Source organism: Chenopodium album, chromosome 13 (assembly GCF_948465745.1).
Source record: "Chenopodium album chromosome 13, dcCheAlbu1.1, whole genome shotgun sequence".
Lineage (NCBI taxonomy): Eukaryota > Viridiplantae > Streptophyta > Magnoliopsida > Caryophyllales > Amaranthaceae > Chenopodium > Chenopodium album.
Window position 1 is genome coordinate 9,209,423 of NC_137846.1, and position 19,007 is coordinate 9,228,429.

At 33.3% G+C, this 19,007-nt stretch overlaps 1 protein-coding gene across 1 annotated transcript; it reads left to right on the forward strand.

Annotated features, from left to right (window-relative positions):
- The first annotated feature begins 13,153 nt into the window (after window positions 1-13,153).
- Window positions 13,154-17,798, forward strand: LOC145576244 (phosphoglycerate mutase-like protein AT74H). The gene is made up of 2 exons (XM_081634029.1): window positions 13,154-13,735; window positions 17,135-17,798. Exons 1-2 carry the CDS (start codon window positions 13,282-13,284, stop codon window positions 17,620-17,622), a joined length of 942 nt encoding a protein of 313 aa, XP_081490155.1. The 5' UTR covers window positions 13,154-13,281; the 3' UTR covers window positions 17,623-17,798.
- The last annotated feature ends 1,209 nt before the right edge of the window (window positions 17,799-19,007 follow it).

Consider the following 19,007-nt stretch of genomic DNA (forward strand, 5'->3'; position numbering starts at 1 on the left):
TGTGTGTGTTTTTTTTTTAATATGAATATGTATTATGATATAATTTGGTAATATTTATTTATTATGATAATATTTGCTCAAAATTTTTAAGAATGGACCATGAAAATGAGAATGAACATTAAATTTTCAAGGATGGACCATGAAAATGAGAATGAACATGAAAATTACTTCCTATGTCTCTCAATAAAAGTCCTATTTGTTTCATAAACATGTCTTGAAGAATTTAAATAAAAACATAATGATAATGAATTTGTTTGTTATTATATTTTAGTATGTGAAAATTATAGTTGGGTTTGTTGATTAATTCCTTGATAATCAAGAAAGTAGATAAAAAAAAAGTACTTACTCATATTAAACTTCTTTAATTTTTAGGTTAAAATTTTTACCCGATCTAATTGAGATCAATCAGCTTTTATTCTAGAGTAGAGGGAGCGAGTATTTGTTTTATTAGCATAGTTGTTGAGTATATTATATATATTGACCCATCAAGTCAAAATCTTAAAGGGCAACTTGGATGAATAAAATTTGCATGGATCATGATCGTAATTGCATGGTGACTATTAACTTGTTTAATTTGATAGCATTATAGCACTAGAAAAGATATGAACCAAACGTACTTGGTGGGAATTGGAAGTAAGAAAGGGATCTCCCACTTGCCAAAATAGTGTTTGATTCTCATCCTTTGAAAATTATCAGTCGCCTTCTCCTCCTTTTTGATGGGGCCTTCACTCCATAAAGAGGTGGGAAAATCTTGGTGGGATATCAACATGCAATATATTATCAATCAATATTAGTAAACTAGGCAAAACCGACCATACTATTATTCAAGGTTGGTCAATACTTATTTATTTATTTATGTTTATTTTATTTTATTTATTTTTTTAATTTGAAACCAAAATTCACTTCACAAATTTAAGAGGGTAGGTTGGTCAATACTTTGAACCACATTTGAGTTCGTTGTATGACTTGTCATATACTCCGTATAATGATATATATACACCCTTAGCTTTAATATTATATAAATCTACCAAAACCATCACGTATAATCGCCAACATCAAATCTTAAGTTAAATCTTAAGTCATTAGGTCAATGTGAAGTGATATATGCCCTATCCAATTTGATGGTGGAGCTGTAAATCCAATGAACATTTAAGCATAAACCAAATTAAAGAACATGAATACTAAAAATAACATAACAAAATTCCATGAACATAAACTTAAATGAACATAACATGCATCATTTTAGTTATAACTCTTGTAGTCTTGTGTTCATTGATTGGAGTTAGTGTTTATGTTCTTTGGTTTTATGCACAGTGCACATAGTGGATCTGATAAACATCAAGCTTAAAACCAAATTAAAGAACATGAATACTAAAATAAGAGAACAAAACTCCATGAACATAACACTATTGTAGATCTTAGTATAACTCTTTTGCTAATTATTCATTAGAGTTAGTGATCTTGTTATTTGGTTTTAATTTAGGTTTGATGTTCAACATATATCCAGTGAGTATTGTGCATGCACTTCTATTATTGTAATTTGTCTGAACATATCAAAACTTATTAGCCCTTATTAGAACTAATTTTAGTTATAATTTGAACTTGAGTAACCCTTATCATAATTAATCTTAATTATTTTTTCATAAGTTAATCTTATTTGAATTTGTTTTTCCATAATTTAGTGAAAATAAGGTGAATTAAACCTATATGGTAAAGAAGACAAAGGAAAAAGTAGATGGAGGAGTGGTACTAAATTTGAATATTTTATCGACTACATGTAAATAAATGACTTAAACTTGAATAGAGTTTTTTCTAAAATGGAATTCATGGGTCAAATTCAATCCTTAAAGATTGATAATATAGATTTGATACCTTAGAAACATGTACGACTCCAATCTAGATCTGTTGGGTCCAAAATTTGATGATCCAAATTCACTTAAAATAGATTTGGATCCATTGGATTCAGGCCACCTTCAAGATTCATGACACCTTTCTCTAATGTCCAAGATATAATACTTTTTTTTTTTTTTTTTTTTTTTTAAGGAAAAGATAGCTCAAGCTTATATTAAATTAAATCGAGTTCCGTCAAAGTTCAAATAGTTTTGGAAAAAAGAACTCATCAAACGTACTATATACGTAGTATATGGGAAATGGCAATTGCTATCAATCTATACAATTCTATTGGGCTTGTGTGATACGAATCCCCAAACATAAAGGAAAGTATTGGTACAAATAATCCATTAACTTAAGTGCTACTCTCCTAGTCTCCTCTCCCCAAAAAACAAAAAAAAAAAAAAAAAAAAAACCTACTCGTAGCTAATCAGGATGACATCTATATAATTCAGAGAAAATTCATGTTCATATCTGATATCAACGAAGGTTGTTAATATCAGGGTACATCTGTCATTTCACATGATTTAGTAAGGGGTAAAAAGGTAAAGAAAAATTTTAAAGCCGTTTTGTAAGTTTTTCCCCGTTTTGAAATGGGGGCGACGTTAACGTCTGCTATCCTCGTTTGTCACTTTGTTGTCTACCTTCTTCACTCCTTCTGAAATCCTAATGTCAAGCTCGAGCTAATGAGGAAGTACAAGTGAAATGGTTGATTCGAAACCGCCGAGTGTCGGTGATAGTTAGATAGATAACAATAAACCTCCATTATTTTCGAGTTTGGTGGGAGTCGCATAGTTCGCCGGAAAAGTTGATCTCGATTGTCGGCAGTCCAGTTGTTGGGTGTCGGTGAACGAGTGGCTTAATTTCCGGGCTAATCGCAAAGTTGATGACCGTGCAATCGCAGAAGGTTATTTGCTAAATGGGAGTTCATCCTAAAAATAAGGTAAATTTTAATGGTGAATTGTTCTTCAATTTTAATAGTTGATCAGTTAGAGGATTTTTGATTCATATTAGTGTCGATGTTGTGTATTTTTGAGTCTGTTAATGAAAATCAAATAAATTGATTGTGGATTGATTTTGGAAAAAAGTATTAATGGTTTCTTGTAATTAGTTGTCAAGAAGAGGATTATAACCGGGAGAAAAGGATTTATTTGTGATTATACTTTCTATCTGGATTAACAATTAAAGGATGATCTAACTAAGTACGGAGTACTTCATAATCACAAACTTTTAATATCTCTTTCCTCCTATCCACATTCACCCCGATTGCTAAATTCAAGACGATGCTTGAACTTTGATTGTTTGTCTGACGACGACGATGGTACCGGATTACCCACCGTCGACCATGTTCCTTTCCTCCTACTTAAGCTTTTGGTTTCTCTCTCCTAGTTTCTTACTCTCTCTCCTTATATCCCCATTTACCCAGATTTGATAAAATGAAGTAGACGGCGTCAAACATTCCGTTAATTTTTGATCCGTTACACTTTCCCAATTAAATATCCCACCAACGGAGTCCAAGTCACCATTCCACTACTTTACAAACATTTTTCAGAAAAACTTCAAGTTATTTACAAGTATGCCATAATATTAACATTCCTTGTTGATGTCTGATATGAATGGGGACCGGCTCTATAATTCAGGATATTATCCCTCTTTTCTATTGGAAAAAGAAGAATATGTAACTCAATTGCAATTGTCATCAACCCTTAGCTTGCGTAGTTTTGTCCACAAGTTGCTGTAGACAACAATATATTTCCTTTATATATAAAACCATGGTACTTAGTGTTTATCTAAACACACAATAAACTAATATCTTACATCTTTTCGGGTTTTGCTTGGTGACAAGAATTGTCTGATGTTCCTATGCACGATAATTGCAGGACAGACATTGAGCTTGCTACTCACATATTCATCACCTACGCGGCTACACGAATACGATGCACAACATTACATGAATTATCCCTACATTCAAAGGAGTTACCAAAATTCTCTGTTCTAAATCAACAAAATGTAACATTCTAACCATTCTGTCTCCATTTTTCTCATACTAAATGTTTAAGGGTAAAGCCCATTATGCCAAAAGAGTACTTAGTGCTTGTAAACATTGGGTTTGGCCCATATATTATCTTTTGTTGTCTAGCCCAACTTTGGGTTTTGTTTGTAGTTTTCAAGAGAAGTTTTTAGGGGTGTCAAATTAAGTCCTAAATAAACTTTGTCACTAACGACTAATTAATTGGATGATAAATTGCTAGATTTAACTAGTAATTTAATTAATTAAGTTCATGTCACTGTGTGTATCACTGTATCCAATGATAAAGTTCATATTAATATAATTGTCTAGTTGCATTCATGTATGTCAATGGTTCGTTGTAGTTAGACCATAATGTATGTCGTTAGTGAATGTAATTTTACCTCTATGAAAGGTTGTCAAGATTTTGAGACGCAACCTAAAAAAATCCTACATTTATAAGTATTCACAAAATTGTTAAGGGGATGTTTATTGGTAGAATTTTTTTATATATACACGGGTTTATAGTACACCCAAAGTTAATTTTTGCTATTCATTTGATGATTAAATGAAAAACAATAAGCAAAATAAGTATAAAATACCCAAGAATGTACGGTAAACCCAAATGTATATAACAATATCTCGTTTACTGCTTTGTCAGGAGGGAACGAAAGACACTAAGAAATTAAGGGAAGGAGGGTTAAAGGAAAGCAACAATACACCCTTATTTCTCCTAGGGTTTTTAAATTTTTGGAAAATATTATACATAGCCCTTAACGCTACATATAAGCATTAAATTTACATTTGAAATTCGTAAAAAGTTAAGAAATTATAAAAATATAAGCACTAATTACATTGATTTACCCGTGTTTTTGTCATGAATTTCTAATTTTATATAATTTTCAAAAGTGTATTTAATGTTTATATATACCCCTTAAGGCTACATATAGCATTACCCTTAATTTTTTATTTTTTTAAATGGAAAGGGATATTTATCTACCCTTTCTTCCCTGTACATCCACCACCAGGGCACCACTATTTTCAATCACTTATATTTCAATACGGATCCAAATCAATAGAAAGAGTGCATAGTAAAGTACCATTAGTGGTATGTGATTAATAAAATAAAAGTAGGTACAAGTAGGGTTTGCTGATCTTTTCAAATCCAAGAGACCAAGAGGAAAGCCCGGTAAAGTTATTGTATAAAAGTATAAAACAATACAATGGCGGAAATAAAACTTGACATGTAAAGCGATTAGTCATATTACTTTGATTAAATTAAGAGAAGGTATTGGCCGCAAATTGCCGCACGAAAATTTGCATGCAGCAGATTTGACTGATATATTTCACTTGTTGGATGATATGTTTCATGTGTTACCTGATATATTTCATGTGTTGGCTAATATGGTTTTTGTGTTGGCTAATATAAACCTTTTATTGGCTGATTTTTTTTTTTCGATGCTATCAGATATCAGTTGGCTGATATGTTTCTTTAGTTGGCTAATATCTTTATTTTGTTAGCTGATATGTTTATTTTAATTATTGGCTTATATGTTTCATTTTGTTAGCTGGTATGTTTATTTTGTTTACTTACCTGTTGCTTTTGTTTGCTGATTTCATTCTTTAGTTAACTGATATGCTTCATTTGTTGGATGATATGTTTCTTATGTTAGCTGATAAATACCTTTTGTTGGCTAATATGTATATTTTAATTGTTGGCTGATATGTTTACTTTGTTGGCTTACCTGTTGCTTTTGTTTGCTAATTTCATCATTTTGTTAGCTGATATGCTTCATTAGTTGGCTGATATATTCCTTCTGTTGGCTAATAAATACCTTTTGTTGGCTAATACGATTAACAGCATACCATATACTTTCATTTCCTTATCTCTCCTCTTGGCTGATATGCTCATTAACAACTAAAAAAATAAAGTATAAGCTATTCCATTACACAAAATTAAACAAACAAAAACACCAAACTCCACCTTCTCCAAACACATGTCGCCTCCTCATCATCTCCTTTGCCAATTTTTCTCTCCTTCCCTTCAGTGGCAGGTTCACCAAAACCCCACTCACCAATCCTCACACCACAGCAACAGCACTGTAATACCTCGTATTTTTGAAACGTATTTTTAATTAATTAATTAATTAGTATTCTCTTAAAAAGGGTATTTTAGTAATTTATTTTACTATTTGAATTTTGGAGCCAAAATGATATTTAAATTTCGGCGCCTAAAGTATTTTAAAACTTAATTATTATTTTTGGATTTTGGATAAGATTTATTATCCATTTATTTTATTTTAAAAACCGGATTATTTATATATATTTCGGATATTTTAATTAAACAAAATTATATTTTCTTATTTAACTTAAAAGGGCCGAATTTCCCTAATTAATTAGCTAAGATGTTCGGATTTTCTAAGTAGAAATTCTGATTTTTCTTAGTTAAATTAATTAGTGAATAATTGGTATTTTCCTAATTAATTATTTTATACAAAATATATTATTTACGCAATCATTTTTAATCCTTAAAATCTAGCAAATATTTCCCTAAAACTATAAGTGGATGTCCGAAAATATGAGCACAGATATGCTTAATATTTTCGGCCACCATATGCTAAATTTGGGTTAATTATTTTGTTAGTTTTGTATTTTAATTATCTTCCTCAAATTCCTTATTTCCTTAATTTTATTTCTCCATCTCCTAAATATTTTATCATCTTATTTTCCTACCTTATTTCATCTTTGATTATTCCCCAAGTAATCTCTTTTGCCATATTATTTTCATGACAAACACACTTTCCTAAATTCTATTATTCCTAATCACCTTAATATCAAAAGTTTTCATATTTCTTTATTCACTTCTCCAAGTAATTTCCTTAATACTTTTTACCATAATTCTTCCTATATTCTCCTACCATAATTCCCTCATTCATGAGCCTATAAATACCCCTTCATACCTCTCATATTCTTCACACCAAAACTCAATTCTCTTCTTCTCTCTTATTTTTCTTCTTTTCCCTAAACCTTTTCATACTTTTCTTCTCCTCTTTTTACACAAATCATCCGTTTATCTTTAAAGCCAGTTTTCGGGCACTTCTGGTCAGTTTTTGGGGTATTGACGCTAACAGAAGATTGTTCCTTTCGAAAAATCCTTGAGGTTAGGCTCAAGAATCACCCAATTCGAAGTTATATTGAAGGAGTTATGACCTCTGCAAGTTCTATCTATTCTTTCTAACGAAAATTCAATTCTATTTAATCCTATTCCTTTATCTTCTTCATAGTTAGTTTTCTAAAATACAAATACCTATTTCAAAGCTATAATTTTATATTAAAGTATTATTTTAAAAGAGTTTTATAGTCCATGCACATTAGATTTGAGTTTATGTTGTGATAACCTTATGGTTATGTGATTTGCAAGGTGTATTCATGATTGAACTTTGAAAGTGCGAAGTGTTGATTGATATTCGCAATCAAGGTTCTCGAGGTTCTTTTTGTGTGGTTTTTCTAGCAAGGATCAAGGTACGTTTAGGTGGCTAGAGATATCTTTGAAAGTGATTGGCTTGAATAACATGTTTTACATGATTTGATTGGTGATTGAATTAAATTGATTTGAATTATGATTTTGAAATAAATTATGTTTGAAGGTATTGATTTTTAATAAAAGTATTTTGAATGATTGATTTTTAAATCATGTTTTGAATGGTTTGAATTACTTATGGTGTTTAAATAAAGGAATTGATTTTAAAAGGTTTGTTGAATTTAATAAAAGGTTTTTCAAGGAAAAGTTATTGATTTTGAAAAGTTATTAATATGAGATTTTATTCTCAAGTATCTACTTAAAAGGTTTTGATTTTGAAAGCATGTGAAATTATTAAAAAGGAGTTTGAATTATATTGGAATTTATTGGATATTAAAAGGATTTATTGAACCATTGAATTATTATTATTAATGCTTTATAAGCATGTTGGTAATCCCACTATGCAGATTTGGTTTATTGATAAGGCCTTGGACTTTGTATGACCGGGTCTTTCCTCAAGAATAGCCTTGTAATATAAGGAGACTAGCTTGGGGGGTGTGCACACTTGGGTGAGGAATTGGATTAAAAGAAATTGGTTCTTAATAAAGGAATTGGTTTTATTAACTATTATTTTGAATATTGAATCATTGAAATCGGTTTTGGAATAATGAGTTTGGAATTTATTGGATTAATTATTGGAATTAATTTTAAAAGCATGTTTGCAACTAAATTGAGTTTACATTATCTTGCACTTATCGTACTTAGCATATTTTGCTAATTCGTATTCCTTATTTGTTTTGGATCGCCCTGTTTACCGTAATGGTAAGCAGTGTTGACTATTTTCAGGTAGAGTTATGAATGAGCATATGGGAGTCTAGGGATTTGTTTCATCTAGTTAGGAATGTTGGTCTCGTCTTTATTTGAGTACTCATAACAATGTTACTATTTTTATAAGTATTAATAAAATAAAGTTGAGTTTTGTTATTGAGTTAAGTATTTTGAGTAGCCTTGCGTAATCACGCGGCGGTAAGACGCCCAAGCCTATCTATACGGTATAATTATACGTATTATACTAGTATTTCCGTAGAGGGAGATTTGGGGGTGTTACAAGCACCAACTCACCTTCACACACGAACACACCCATCACCACAAACCATCTCCCCCTACTACTTGCATCAATGAGTTCCAACCACGACCCCCTATGCTCATGTGCAGCAACAGAAGAACTCCTTTGCTCCCATCTTCCACGCCACCAACCCAATAGAACAGTCACCTACTCGCCACCAATCACAACGTCCTCAACGCAGCCGCAAATTGCACCAATTTCAATGAAAATTACCAAGCAATTGCAACACCAAATCAACCATCGTCCACCACATCTTCCGACGCCATTTTTCGATTGGGGATGATTTCAGTCGGGTTGAGTTTAGAGATGTGATGCCGACAATTTTGGGATTCGCATCAGAATGTGGGTAATAATTTTCTGATGAACGTAATTGAAAATCCGACACGTGTCTCATAACCTAAGAAAATCGGTTACCAAAACAATAATCCAACCGGTCAGGGATCGTTAGTGGAAGATCTCTATTAAAGGTGGGGTTGTTTCTGGAATATCAAAAGATGGGATTGTTTATGGTAGACACACTAAAGGTGGGATTATTAGTCATATATTTCCTATTATAAATAGTAATGCACTAATTAATGCATTCAACAAAACTAAATGAATTAAATGAAATTCAAACACATTTAAACAAAACCAATTGTATCAAATAAAACTCAAATGCATTGAACAAATCTAAATGAATCAAATGAATTGAAAATCATATGCATTCAACAAAGCAACAGGAATACACCGTACCTAATATGAATGAACGTTTGTATTAAGACCACAATAATCCAATTCCAACCACGTGCATGGCAGCTTCCTTGTCTACAGAAGACAAAATTACCGAAATCTTAATTATATAATTAGTATAATGCACTTTGTACCTTAATCATTGTTTGTCAATGGGGCATGCCCTGCACGTCACTTGACTAACAACGTACCCAAACTATTATTATTCTAGATTTTTGTGTTAATCAATTATGACGTACTATAATTAGCATGATCTGGGAAGGTTCACAATTTAATTAAGTGACTAAATACGTAAGATTAATGAAGAATTAGATATGAAAGTCAACCATTGCATGCACCGCCGAATTTAATCATAATATGGTCTCGACTCGCATGCACGTAAGGCTGTTGCCAACTGCTTAATTGTACTACAAGCACACCAATTGTTCCTTAAAAAAGTGGCAACTGCCAAATATCTTAATTTGTCAATTTTGTTAACGAATATGCACTCAAGTACACGCTAAGAACACGAGTCATACATGATGCATGGAGATGATATTAAGAAAATAGTTACATCTCTTTGTTGAAAAGTAGGAAAAAAGTTACAATATTAAAGGTTAAATAACAAGCTACATACACTAAAAGTGGAGATTATGGTTGAATTATAGTATATCATATGGAAAATATATCAACAATGTAGCTATTCTAGACTACATTTTGAAAAGGTGGTTTTAAAGAATGTGAAAATGTTTTTTTTTTTTTTTTTTTTTTTTTTTTTTTTTGTCTAACCCATGTTGTTATTGTTAAAGTCATCATTCAACTTAGACAACTTACTATATATGAGGATGGATAACCTTAAAAAATAGGTTTCTATTTTAACTTTACTTTTTCGCTAGTGTTTTGACATAGGTAATACTTTAAAAGATAGCGTAAAAGCTAATTGTCCGCATATATTGTCGAACAAGGTCTAAATGTTAGTAGCACTTGATGATGATCATACTCCTTGTTTGGAGAGAACTATGTATACCCTCGTTACTTACAATATGATGATTTATACTCCTAAAGGCAACAACAATTTAATCTACCGAGCCATTTAAGGTTCTTTTTTCGCAACGAATTTCAACATACGAAATCTATTATTTTAATTTATAAATCTGCTGTATATTTTGAAATCCATCCTTTTAAAATAAGATGAATTTCGAAGAGGGAGTAAATATTCTACACCATACTCCTTGATCACATATTCCTTGAGGAAACTGTAAGAGGCCAAACCAAGGTGCTTAAAAATTGCCTGTTTAAATCTATACAATGCACATTTTTTATGAAAGACTATAAATAGCACATACATGAATGTGTAAATATAAAAAACACACACATGAATGTATAAATCTAGAAGGGGAAATATAAGAGGTAGTAGAATTACACATGATTGTTTAACGTGTTAACAATTTTCTCCATTTAGTTAGAAGTCAAAATCCCAACCTAAAAATCCTAGAATATACACAAAATTCCATGTTTTTTCAATGTCAACCAAGTAAACATTTGATCAAATTTGCGTAAAGCACAGAAGTAATGTGACACAACACAATAGAATGCAAATATGCTAATGCTATATAGGTTGGAAAAGCAAGCATTAATTCTTGCTTTTGAATGGAGAAAGAATCGAACAGGTTGAATATTGAATATTGAAGCATGCACACGGTGTGCGTACCACTAGTCCAGCACGATGAGCCACTAGCTTGTACAAATTTTCAATCACGTAACAAGGGAAAAGCTTATCTTAAATTTACAAATTGACGCCACATCATCAATATTCCCTTTTATCTCTCCTTTCCCACGAATTTAACTGTTCCTTTGACTTTCACCCCTAAGCTTAGAATTATGGAAAGTTGTGATGGTTAAGTCCCTCTAGAATTACACCAATTGATTATTCATATTACTTAGAATTTATCCATATTTACTGAATTGAGTTAAACTAAACTAAACTAAATTGAGCTGAACTGAACTGATTGGAATTGAAACTGAACTGAACTGAGTTGAAATGAATATTTTATAAGAGAAGGAAATTAGGAGCTGAACTGAATTGAAATTAAGCTGAAGTTAACAAGCCCTTACTCTATTTTTTTTATTATAGATTGTATTGTTATTTGGCAAAAGCTCACGAGCGTTCCCGGGACGTTAGATAAGAGAGCTAAATGTGAAAATATTATAATAAAATTAACATTAATTACACCGATTGACGTGTGATTTTGTCATGTATTCCGAACTTAATACTATATTAAGTAATATATTAATCACTTATCTAACGCCTCGGGACGCTTGTTAACAAAATCCTTATTATTTTACCAACTCTCACAGCAATTTTCTTAATACATGTGAAAAAAAACCGTACCCTGAGAAAAGAAACGAAGGAAGTAAAGCTTAAGTCAAACTTTAATTACACTTGATTAGCCACATCAACGTGTTTGTCATGCCTTACTTAAGTAACCACAATCAATTATTTCCTCTGTTTGTTTAGATATATCACTAACTCCCTCCATTTCATATTAATCGTAATAGTAAGCCTTGTATAAAATTTTAGGAAATTTATAGGGTAAGGATTATAGGGTGAATTTTATAGTATAGTCGTATAGAGTATAGTTAGTGGGGATATATTTTATTGTTAGCAGGAGAGAGAGTAGTAAGTGGGGTTTGTAAGAGATAGAAATAATTAAATATTTATACAAGTGGGGTAAGTGGGAGAGAAATAATAAAATAGTAGTGGGTCCTTATTAAAATATGAAGTGTTATAACTATTATGAAACAAAGGTAAAAGTATCTAATTGCATAGATCAGCACACTCATATGCAATTTTTGGAGTATAGGAAGATAGAAGGAAAAAAAAAAAAAAAACTTCCCTCGTTTCTATTTAGTTGACGCGTTTAATTTAGGCATACATATTAGGAGAGGAGAGAGAATGATATAGCAATAGGGGTAGACTAGTAAATGCAAATTAAAGTATAAATTTTACTCAAAAAGAAAACATGTCAATTAAAAATAAATTTTTTAAAAAGAAATACGTGTCAATTAAAACAGAGGTGAGAAATAAAAAAAGGTCAATGTAATAGAAGAGAGATAAAGATAATTTATTAACTTAAATAGAAAATGATGCATATAAATTGAAACTTTCATTTATAGAAAGTGATGCTTCTAATAAAAAATAAGGAAAATAATTTACATGATGAACTGAAATAACCATTATTTGGCCTAATGTGTTTATCTAAACAACAAACTAATTTAATGATCACACTACTATTTCTATAAGAAACAATTGGCTATGCTTATAAAATTGACTAAAGGCCTGTTCTCTTCAGCTTAATTTCAGTTCAGCTCAACTCCAATCAGTTCAGTTCATAATTTCCTTCTCTCATAAGCAATTCAGTTCAGTTCCTAATTTCCTTCTCTCATAAACAATTCATTTCAATTCAGTTCAGTTCAGCTCTAATCAGTTCAGTAAATCAGAACATACCTTAAATGTTTATCAACACCAAAAAAAAAAAAATGTCAACCAAATAAATAATCAACATCAAAGACCTATAAAACCATGAACTGAATAATAAAAATTAGAGTTCGATTGGATAAGTAGAATCCGACATTAACCTTTTCTAAATTGTAGTTATATCTTTTAAAATAGAGTCAAATTCAAATAATTTTTGACTTGAATAATCCCAACTTAATTACCATTCCTAAATAGTAATTACTAGTCGCTCACTGGCCGTAACACTTTACACATCAAAACCCAATACCCCGTACAAAAAATTGTCCCGCCAGACAAAAACCCGAATATAATAAAAACGCCCAACCTAATTGACAAAATAGTCCAATTCAATTTTTTTTTGAATAGTAGTCCATTCAATTCATTCATCATTGATCATTAAACTTAACACGTCTTCTTCGTTGTTCCTTTTCCTAACCCATATAAATCCAACCCCCTATTCCCAGAAAAACCAAGTTGAACATCACCCAGAAAAAGCACACATTTCTTCAAAAATGGGGCACCACAAACTTCCAAAGAGAATAATCCTAGTACGACACGGCGAAAGCCAAGGAAACATCGACACAAAAGCATACTCAGTAACACCCGATCACAGCATCCCTCTTACTTCCGACGGAATTACTCAAGCTCGCGAAGCTGGGAACTCAATCCGTCGTTTACTCGACACTTCTTCCTTTTCCGCTGATGCTGCCGCCGCTTGGAGAGTGTATTTCTATGTGTCCCCTTATCAACGGACTAGATCCACTCTCCGAGAGATCGGACGGTCGTTTCCGAGGAGAAGGGTAATTGGGGTGAGAGAAGAGTGTAGAATTAGAGAGCAGGATTTTGGGAATTTTCAAGTTGAGGAGAGAATGAGAGCTATTAAAGAAACTAGAGAGAAATTTGGGAGGTTCTTTTATCGGTTTCCTGAAGGTGAATCTGCTGCTGATGTTTATGATCGTATTTCAAGTTAGTTCTTCTCTCTCTTTGTCTTTATCCTTTGAATTTTTAGTGTTTTGTGTTATTTGGGTGTTTTTGTTTGATGGGTGTTTAATTTGAATGTTTATTTTTCTGGGGTTTTAGAGATTTTGCATATATTTTGATGATGATTGCATTAAGTGATCAAGTAGCTCTACTAGTTTGTGATCATTTATAGTTTTAGCTTAGGGGAACTCGTACTGTCTAAGAACTCGGGTCGAATTTCGTCTACATCATTGCTCTTTGTGGTTTTGGCTTCCTTGTTAATGGTGGGGTTTAGAGTAAAATTTGTAGCTAGCTCATATGATTTGAAGATTTTGATTTTGGGATTTGATAGTATTTGTAAGAAATGGGTGATGAAAGTTTTGGAAATTCATTGTTATTGGAGAATTTGCAGTAATGTTTGTTGAGGCTTTTGCTTCCAAAACTAGTCACCTTGATCTTGTCATTGCCTTGTCTTATTCATTGGTATTGGGTGGAATTGTGGGCGCTGTTTGATGTAATTTTCATGGGATTTAGACTTTGGATTGTTTTTGCTGTATTTAATTCTGGGGCTGAGATTTCTATCTGAAAAGTCAACGAGTATTTATGTTGGGAAAAAGTCAACGAAGATAAGAAATTTTATGTGTTGAAGATTATTTATCATGCTATTGGGAAGAATTATATTTATATCAAAGTGTAGCATGGATTCTTGTTTGGGTAAATTGGATCATACGACCTGCAGTTTACCAGATTTGGTATAATTTATGAGTTGTGACCATGTTAAGGAAATCTCTTGGTGCGATAGTGCATTTGAGTATTTGATGAGTTAGTTACACATCTACTCTCTCTGCTTCTTTTAAAAAATTGATGAGATTTGACGGAATCCAGGGCAGTTAGTGTTTGTATTGATGGAGAATTGTCTTTGTGAGTGGCTATTGAATATAAAAAACAAAGGAGGAGTGTCGTGAAGATTGATGGATTCTTTTTTATATATTATCAATAACTAGGTAAATTCTTTCTTTTGTAGATTCCCGAGTATTCTTCTGAACAATGAACATAGTCGACTAACCAAGAGAAAAACCTTATAATGCATAGAAATATTCCACTTTGCAGGAAATGTGGACAATATCAAATGTTTGAATATGATAATTTGGAGGGAAATAGAGGGATAGATTCACTACTTTTTTGGAAATTGACTTTAAGGAGAGGGAATTCCTTCCTATATTGCTTAGAATTGGAAGGAAAATGCTAGCTTACTTAATATTTACTCCATCCCCTCCCTTCTTTTCTCTTTTATTCCATCTCTTTCCTTCCACAATAGTTAATTAGTCATCCAAACAAAGTGCTGAAGTGTCATGTTATACGTGTGAAATTATGTTTAATCATTGGTCTTTTGAGCTGTAATGGCAATACAATAGTAATTATCCTTGAAAAGGTACAGATTATATGCCTTTGAGTGAGACATCTACTAGATTGTTTCTGGCTTTCTGCATACTTTTACTCTTCACTTAACCTCAAGTACCCGGATTGGATTGATACTTCAACATTGGTATACACACTTTGACTCTTCATTTTTTGCCAGAATCAGGAATCTATTCACAAATTAGCCAAACTGACACTTGAACACGTACATAATTACCCAAGATCGAGTTACATAGATCACTTCTTATGCATCCATATATGGAGTCTGAGTGCATTTATTTATGGAGTCTTATTTTGTGTGGCTAGACTGCTAGAGGTACTAAGTTATTTCTCTACTTAATTTTAATTTTTATATTTTTTGATGAACTTTTTGGCTAACTAAAGAATCAAGATGTGAACCATTAGCCTTTCACTATGATGAAGTAGCATAATTCAATTCTGCTGCTTGCGTATGGAGTGCCTTATGGTTGGAGGATGGGTAAACAATCTAACAGTTACAACTCTGAAGGAGAACTCTGGAGTTGGAAAGAGTCCAATTAGTAGTACTTCTTACTTAATAGTGTTAATCATGTTTCTACTTGATGACAACTTCCCCTCCTCGTGCTCTTTATGCTTATAATATACAAATCCTTTTTCTTATCAGTATACTCTGTTTTTATAGTGGTGGTAATAAGTTTGTATCTTTGTGAAGAACTTTCCACAATATGCTACTCTAGACTCAGTTTGTATCAAGTCTTTGTGCTTGCCTTCCTTTGTACTCAGATTAAAAAAGTATCACGAGAGAATATTTTTCCCCGCAATGCAAAAAGAATTTGAGCACTCAAAGCTGTGTCAGATGGCTGCTTGTTTGAAAAATAAATTTCTTCAGAGCATGGCTCTGATCAAGTTTGAAGTGTCCCTGCTGTTCTTGGTGCCAACGTGAAGCCATTTTGCTATTATATATAATCTTTTATTCTATGATTCTAGCTCTACTATGTCTCAAGTCTTGAAAATATTTGGTCGACCAACTCCACCCCTTTACTTCATACTGCAGTTTCTTTATGTTAATTGGCAAACCTTGTTGTATAAACCATCATATTCTATGGATTTAGTATTTGTATATTCTGAATTTAATATTTTCATTTACATTTTCATTTACATTTAGTTCATTCATTGACTTTGACAAAGAAGGGTTGTGCTAAGTTGGTATTCACTTATCATCTGCATTAAAACATTGAGGGTATCCTGGAAGTAATAGTAACAATTTCTTTTAATGAGCTCACTGTCTAGTCTAAACTAGGAAAGATGTATTTTTTCCCCTTGTTTTGCTGGTGTGGTGGGTGGGGAAATGTGGGCAGCAGGGTAGTTGTGGTCTGTAGACCATTTTGCTACGCTCGCCTTCCCTCGGAAGGTAGCCTTAATAAAGAATACAGGCATTTGGAAACAAAGCTAACATTTTTGTACTCTCTTTTGTCAAGAGATTTAAGACTATTCTTATTAATCAATCTAGAATCATTTGCTTTGAATTTTCTGCAAACACGAGTTTTATGTTGGTGGTCTAAGAAGCAAGAAATCCTTATGAGCACTAGTAATTGCTTTAAGCTTTTCAATTCTCAGTCTCCCACCTATTAATTTGGATTTTTATTTTTTACATATGCGGTACAATCGTGGTCTTGTGTATTAGTCGGTTTGTCTTTTTTATAAATATGCTTCAGTCTTTCCTGGTTGTATGCTGCTTCATGATAGTCTCGAGTTTTATTTTATTTTATACTTTTAATATTTTATGCATTATGGATTTGTGCGACTGTGGATAGTTGTTGCTTAACTGGAAACCCTTACTTGGCTGGATCAGAATTTCTTTTGGCAAATTCAATCATTCTGTTGTAACTTGCTTTGCATATGAGTTGTTCCCTCTAAACTTCCAAAAGTGTCATGCTTCTGTTTTCAGTTGATTTTGTTATTAGCAAGCATTTGGTATCATATAACTGAGCTTTAAGCAAATTGCAGGTTTCATGGAGTCATTATGGAGGGACATAGACATGCACCGACTTCAGCATGACCCTGACCATGAACTTAACCTTGTAATTGTAACACATGGTTTATTATCACGTGTATTTTTGATGAAGTGGTTCAAGTGGACAGTTGAACAGTTTGAGTACCTTAATAATCCAGGCAACTGTGAATATCGAGTGATGGAGTTAGGCGAGGGGGGAGAGTACAGCCTGGCTATCAACCACACAGAGGAAGAGTTACTGGAATGGGGGCTCTCTCCTGAGATGGTAGCTGACCAGAAGTGGAGGGCCCACGCTAAGAGGGGTGAATGGAATGAAAAATGCACTTGGTACCTCGATAGCTTCTTTGATCATCTAGAAGATTCAGACCATAGTGCAGATGACGATTCCAGCCCTTATTCTGGGAAAGATGGTCACCTTGGTGGACTAAAAGAGAGTTGCAATAATCATGTTGAAGATGAACATAAACCTATCAATTGTTGATCTATTCCTTTACTATACTTTGTACAGGCAGGTGCTTCATTGGTTGCAGATTCTTTTATTCAACTATAAGATATAATCTCATACAACCTGCTTACCATGTATACTAAATTACTAATTGAATGGGGTTGAATATCGGATATTGTCCTTTATATAGCCCTTGATTGTATTCTTTGCAACAATTTGCTTCATTATAGTGTCATGTGTTTAGATTTTATTTAAAAATTTCTCGTGTTATGTCTCTCATTGTTGGAGATTGAATTTTGAAGAAGAAGAAAAAGAATTTGAACATATATTCTCATCAACATATGGGCATTTGAAGTATTTTTTTTTTTGACAAAACTACCTTATGAAATACTAAATGTTGTAAGAAGTTACCCTTTGTTGGATTTTTCCCATTGACTAAGTTATTCGTCGTTGATCCAAGCACGTGCTTGTCATGTTGCTTTGAAATCCTCATTTCTCAACCTTTTGTTTTTCTTTTCAAACCCTAAATTTGCTTTACCATCCATAATTTTTGCAAACGGCTATTTCACCAAATGCCACTGAGCACTTTAAAAATTCACCAAATGCCATCGGATTTTTCAGAATTCACCAAATGCCACTGAGTTTTTAAAAAATTCACCGAGTGCCATAATAACTAACGGCAGTTAACTCTGTTAGTCATTAAGGTTAATTATGCCACGTGGTGGCTTATGATTGGTTGCTTATTAAATTAGTAAATTAATTACTTAATAAAAAACTTTTTTTAAAAAACAAAACCACCCACCGTGACCCATCCCCAACCACCGTTTGTCACTGCCACCACCCTATCCCCGCCTCCAGCCAGTCCCCACCGCGGCGGCGACCCAGCCCCGAACAACCACGCCGGCGACCCAGCCTAACCAGCCTGCGCCGACGACGCAACCCAACCACCCTTCCCGCGATTCGCAAACTCTCTTTCTCCCTTGAAAATCCCTCCCCTCCCCACCTCCGACGACCAAAGCCCCCCTCCCCACTGCTGGCGTCCAATAATCCCTCCCCGCTACGGCGAACCCGGCTCAATCCGCCCCACCCCCTCCCATCTCCACCCCCTGAACCACCTCGCTTAAACCCCAAAATCGAAAACCTTAAAATCAAAATTTAGGGTTTCGATTTTGGAGATTTCAATTTTGGGGTTTTAGGGTGTCGAGGATGGTGGTTTAAGGGGGGGGGGGGGGGAAGTGGATGGAGATGGTAGGGGGATGGCGAATTAGCTTCGTCGGCACAGGGGATGGGGACTGGGCGCCAGTGGGAGGGGAGAGAGATGTTTTAAAAGTGGAGGGAGGGGTTTTAGAGTGGGGGGAAGGTGGTTTGGGAAGGAGAGGGTGGCGATGGCATAAGGTCAAGTGGAAGGGTGGCCGCCGACA

Bases quoted from the DNA above. Each gene is read 5' to 3' on its own strand.
- LOC145576244 (XM_081634029.1), top strand. From the start codon at position 13,282: ATGGGGCACCACAAACTTCCAAAGAGAATAATCCTAGTACGACACGGC. The intron at 13,736-17,134 runs GTTAGTTCTTCT...AGCAAATTGCAG, and splicing joins TGTTTATGATCGTATTTCAA to GTTTCATGGAGTCATTATGG.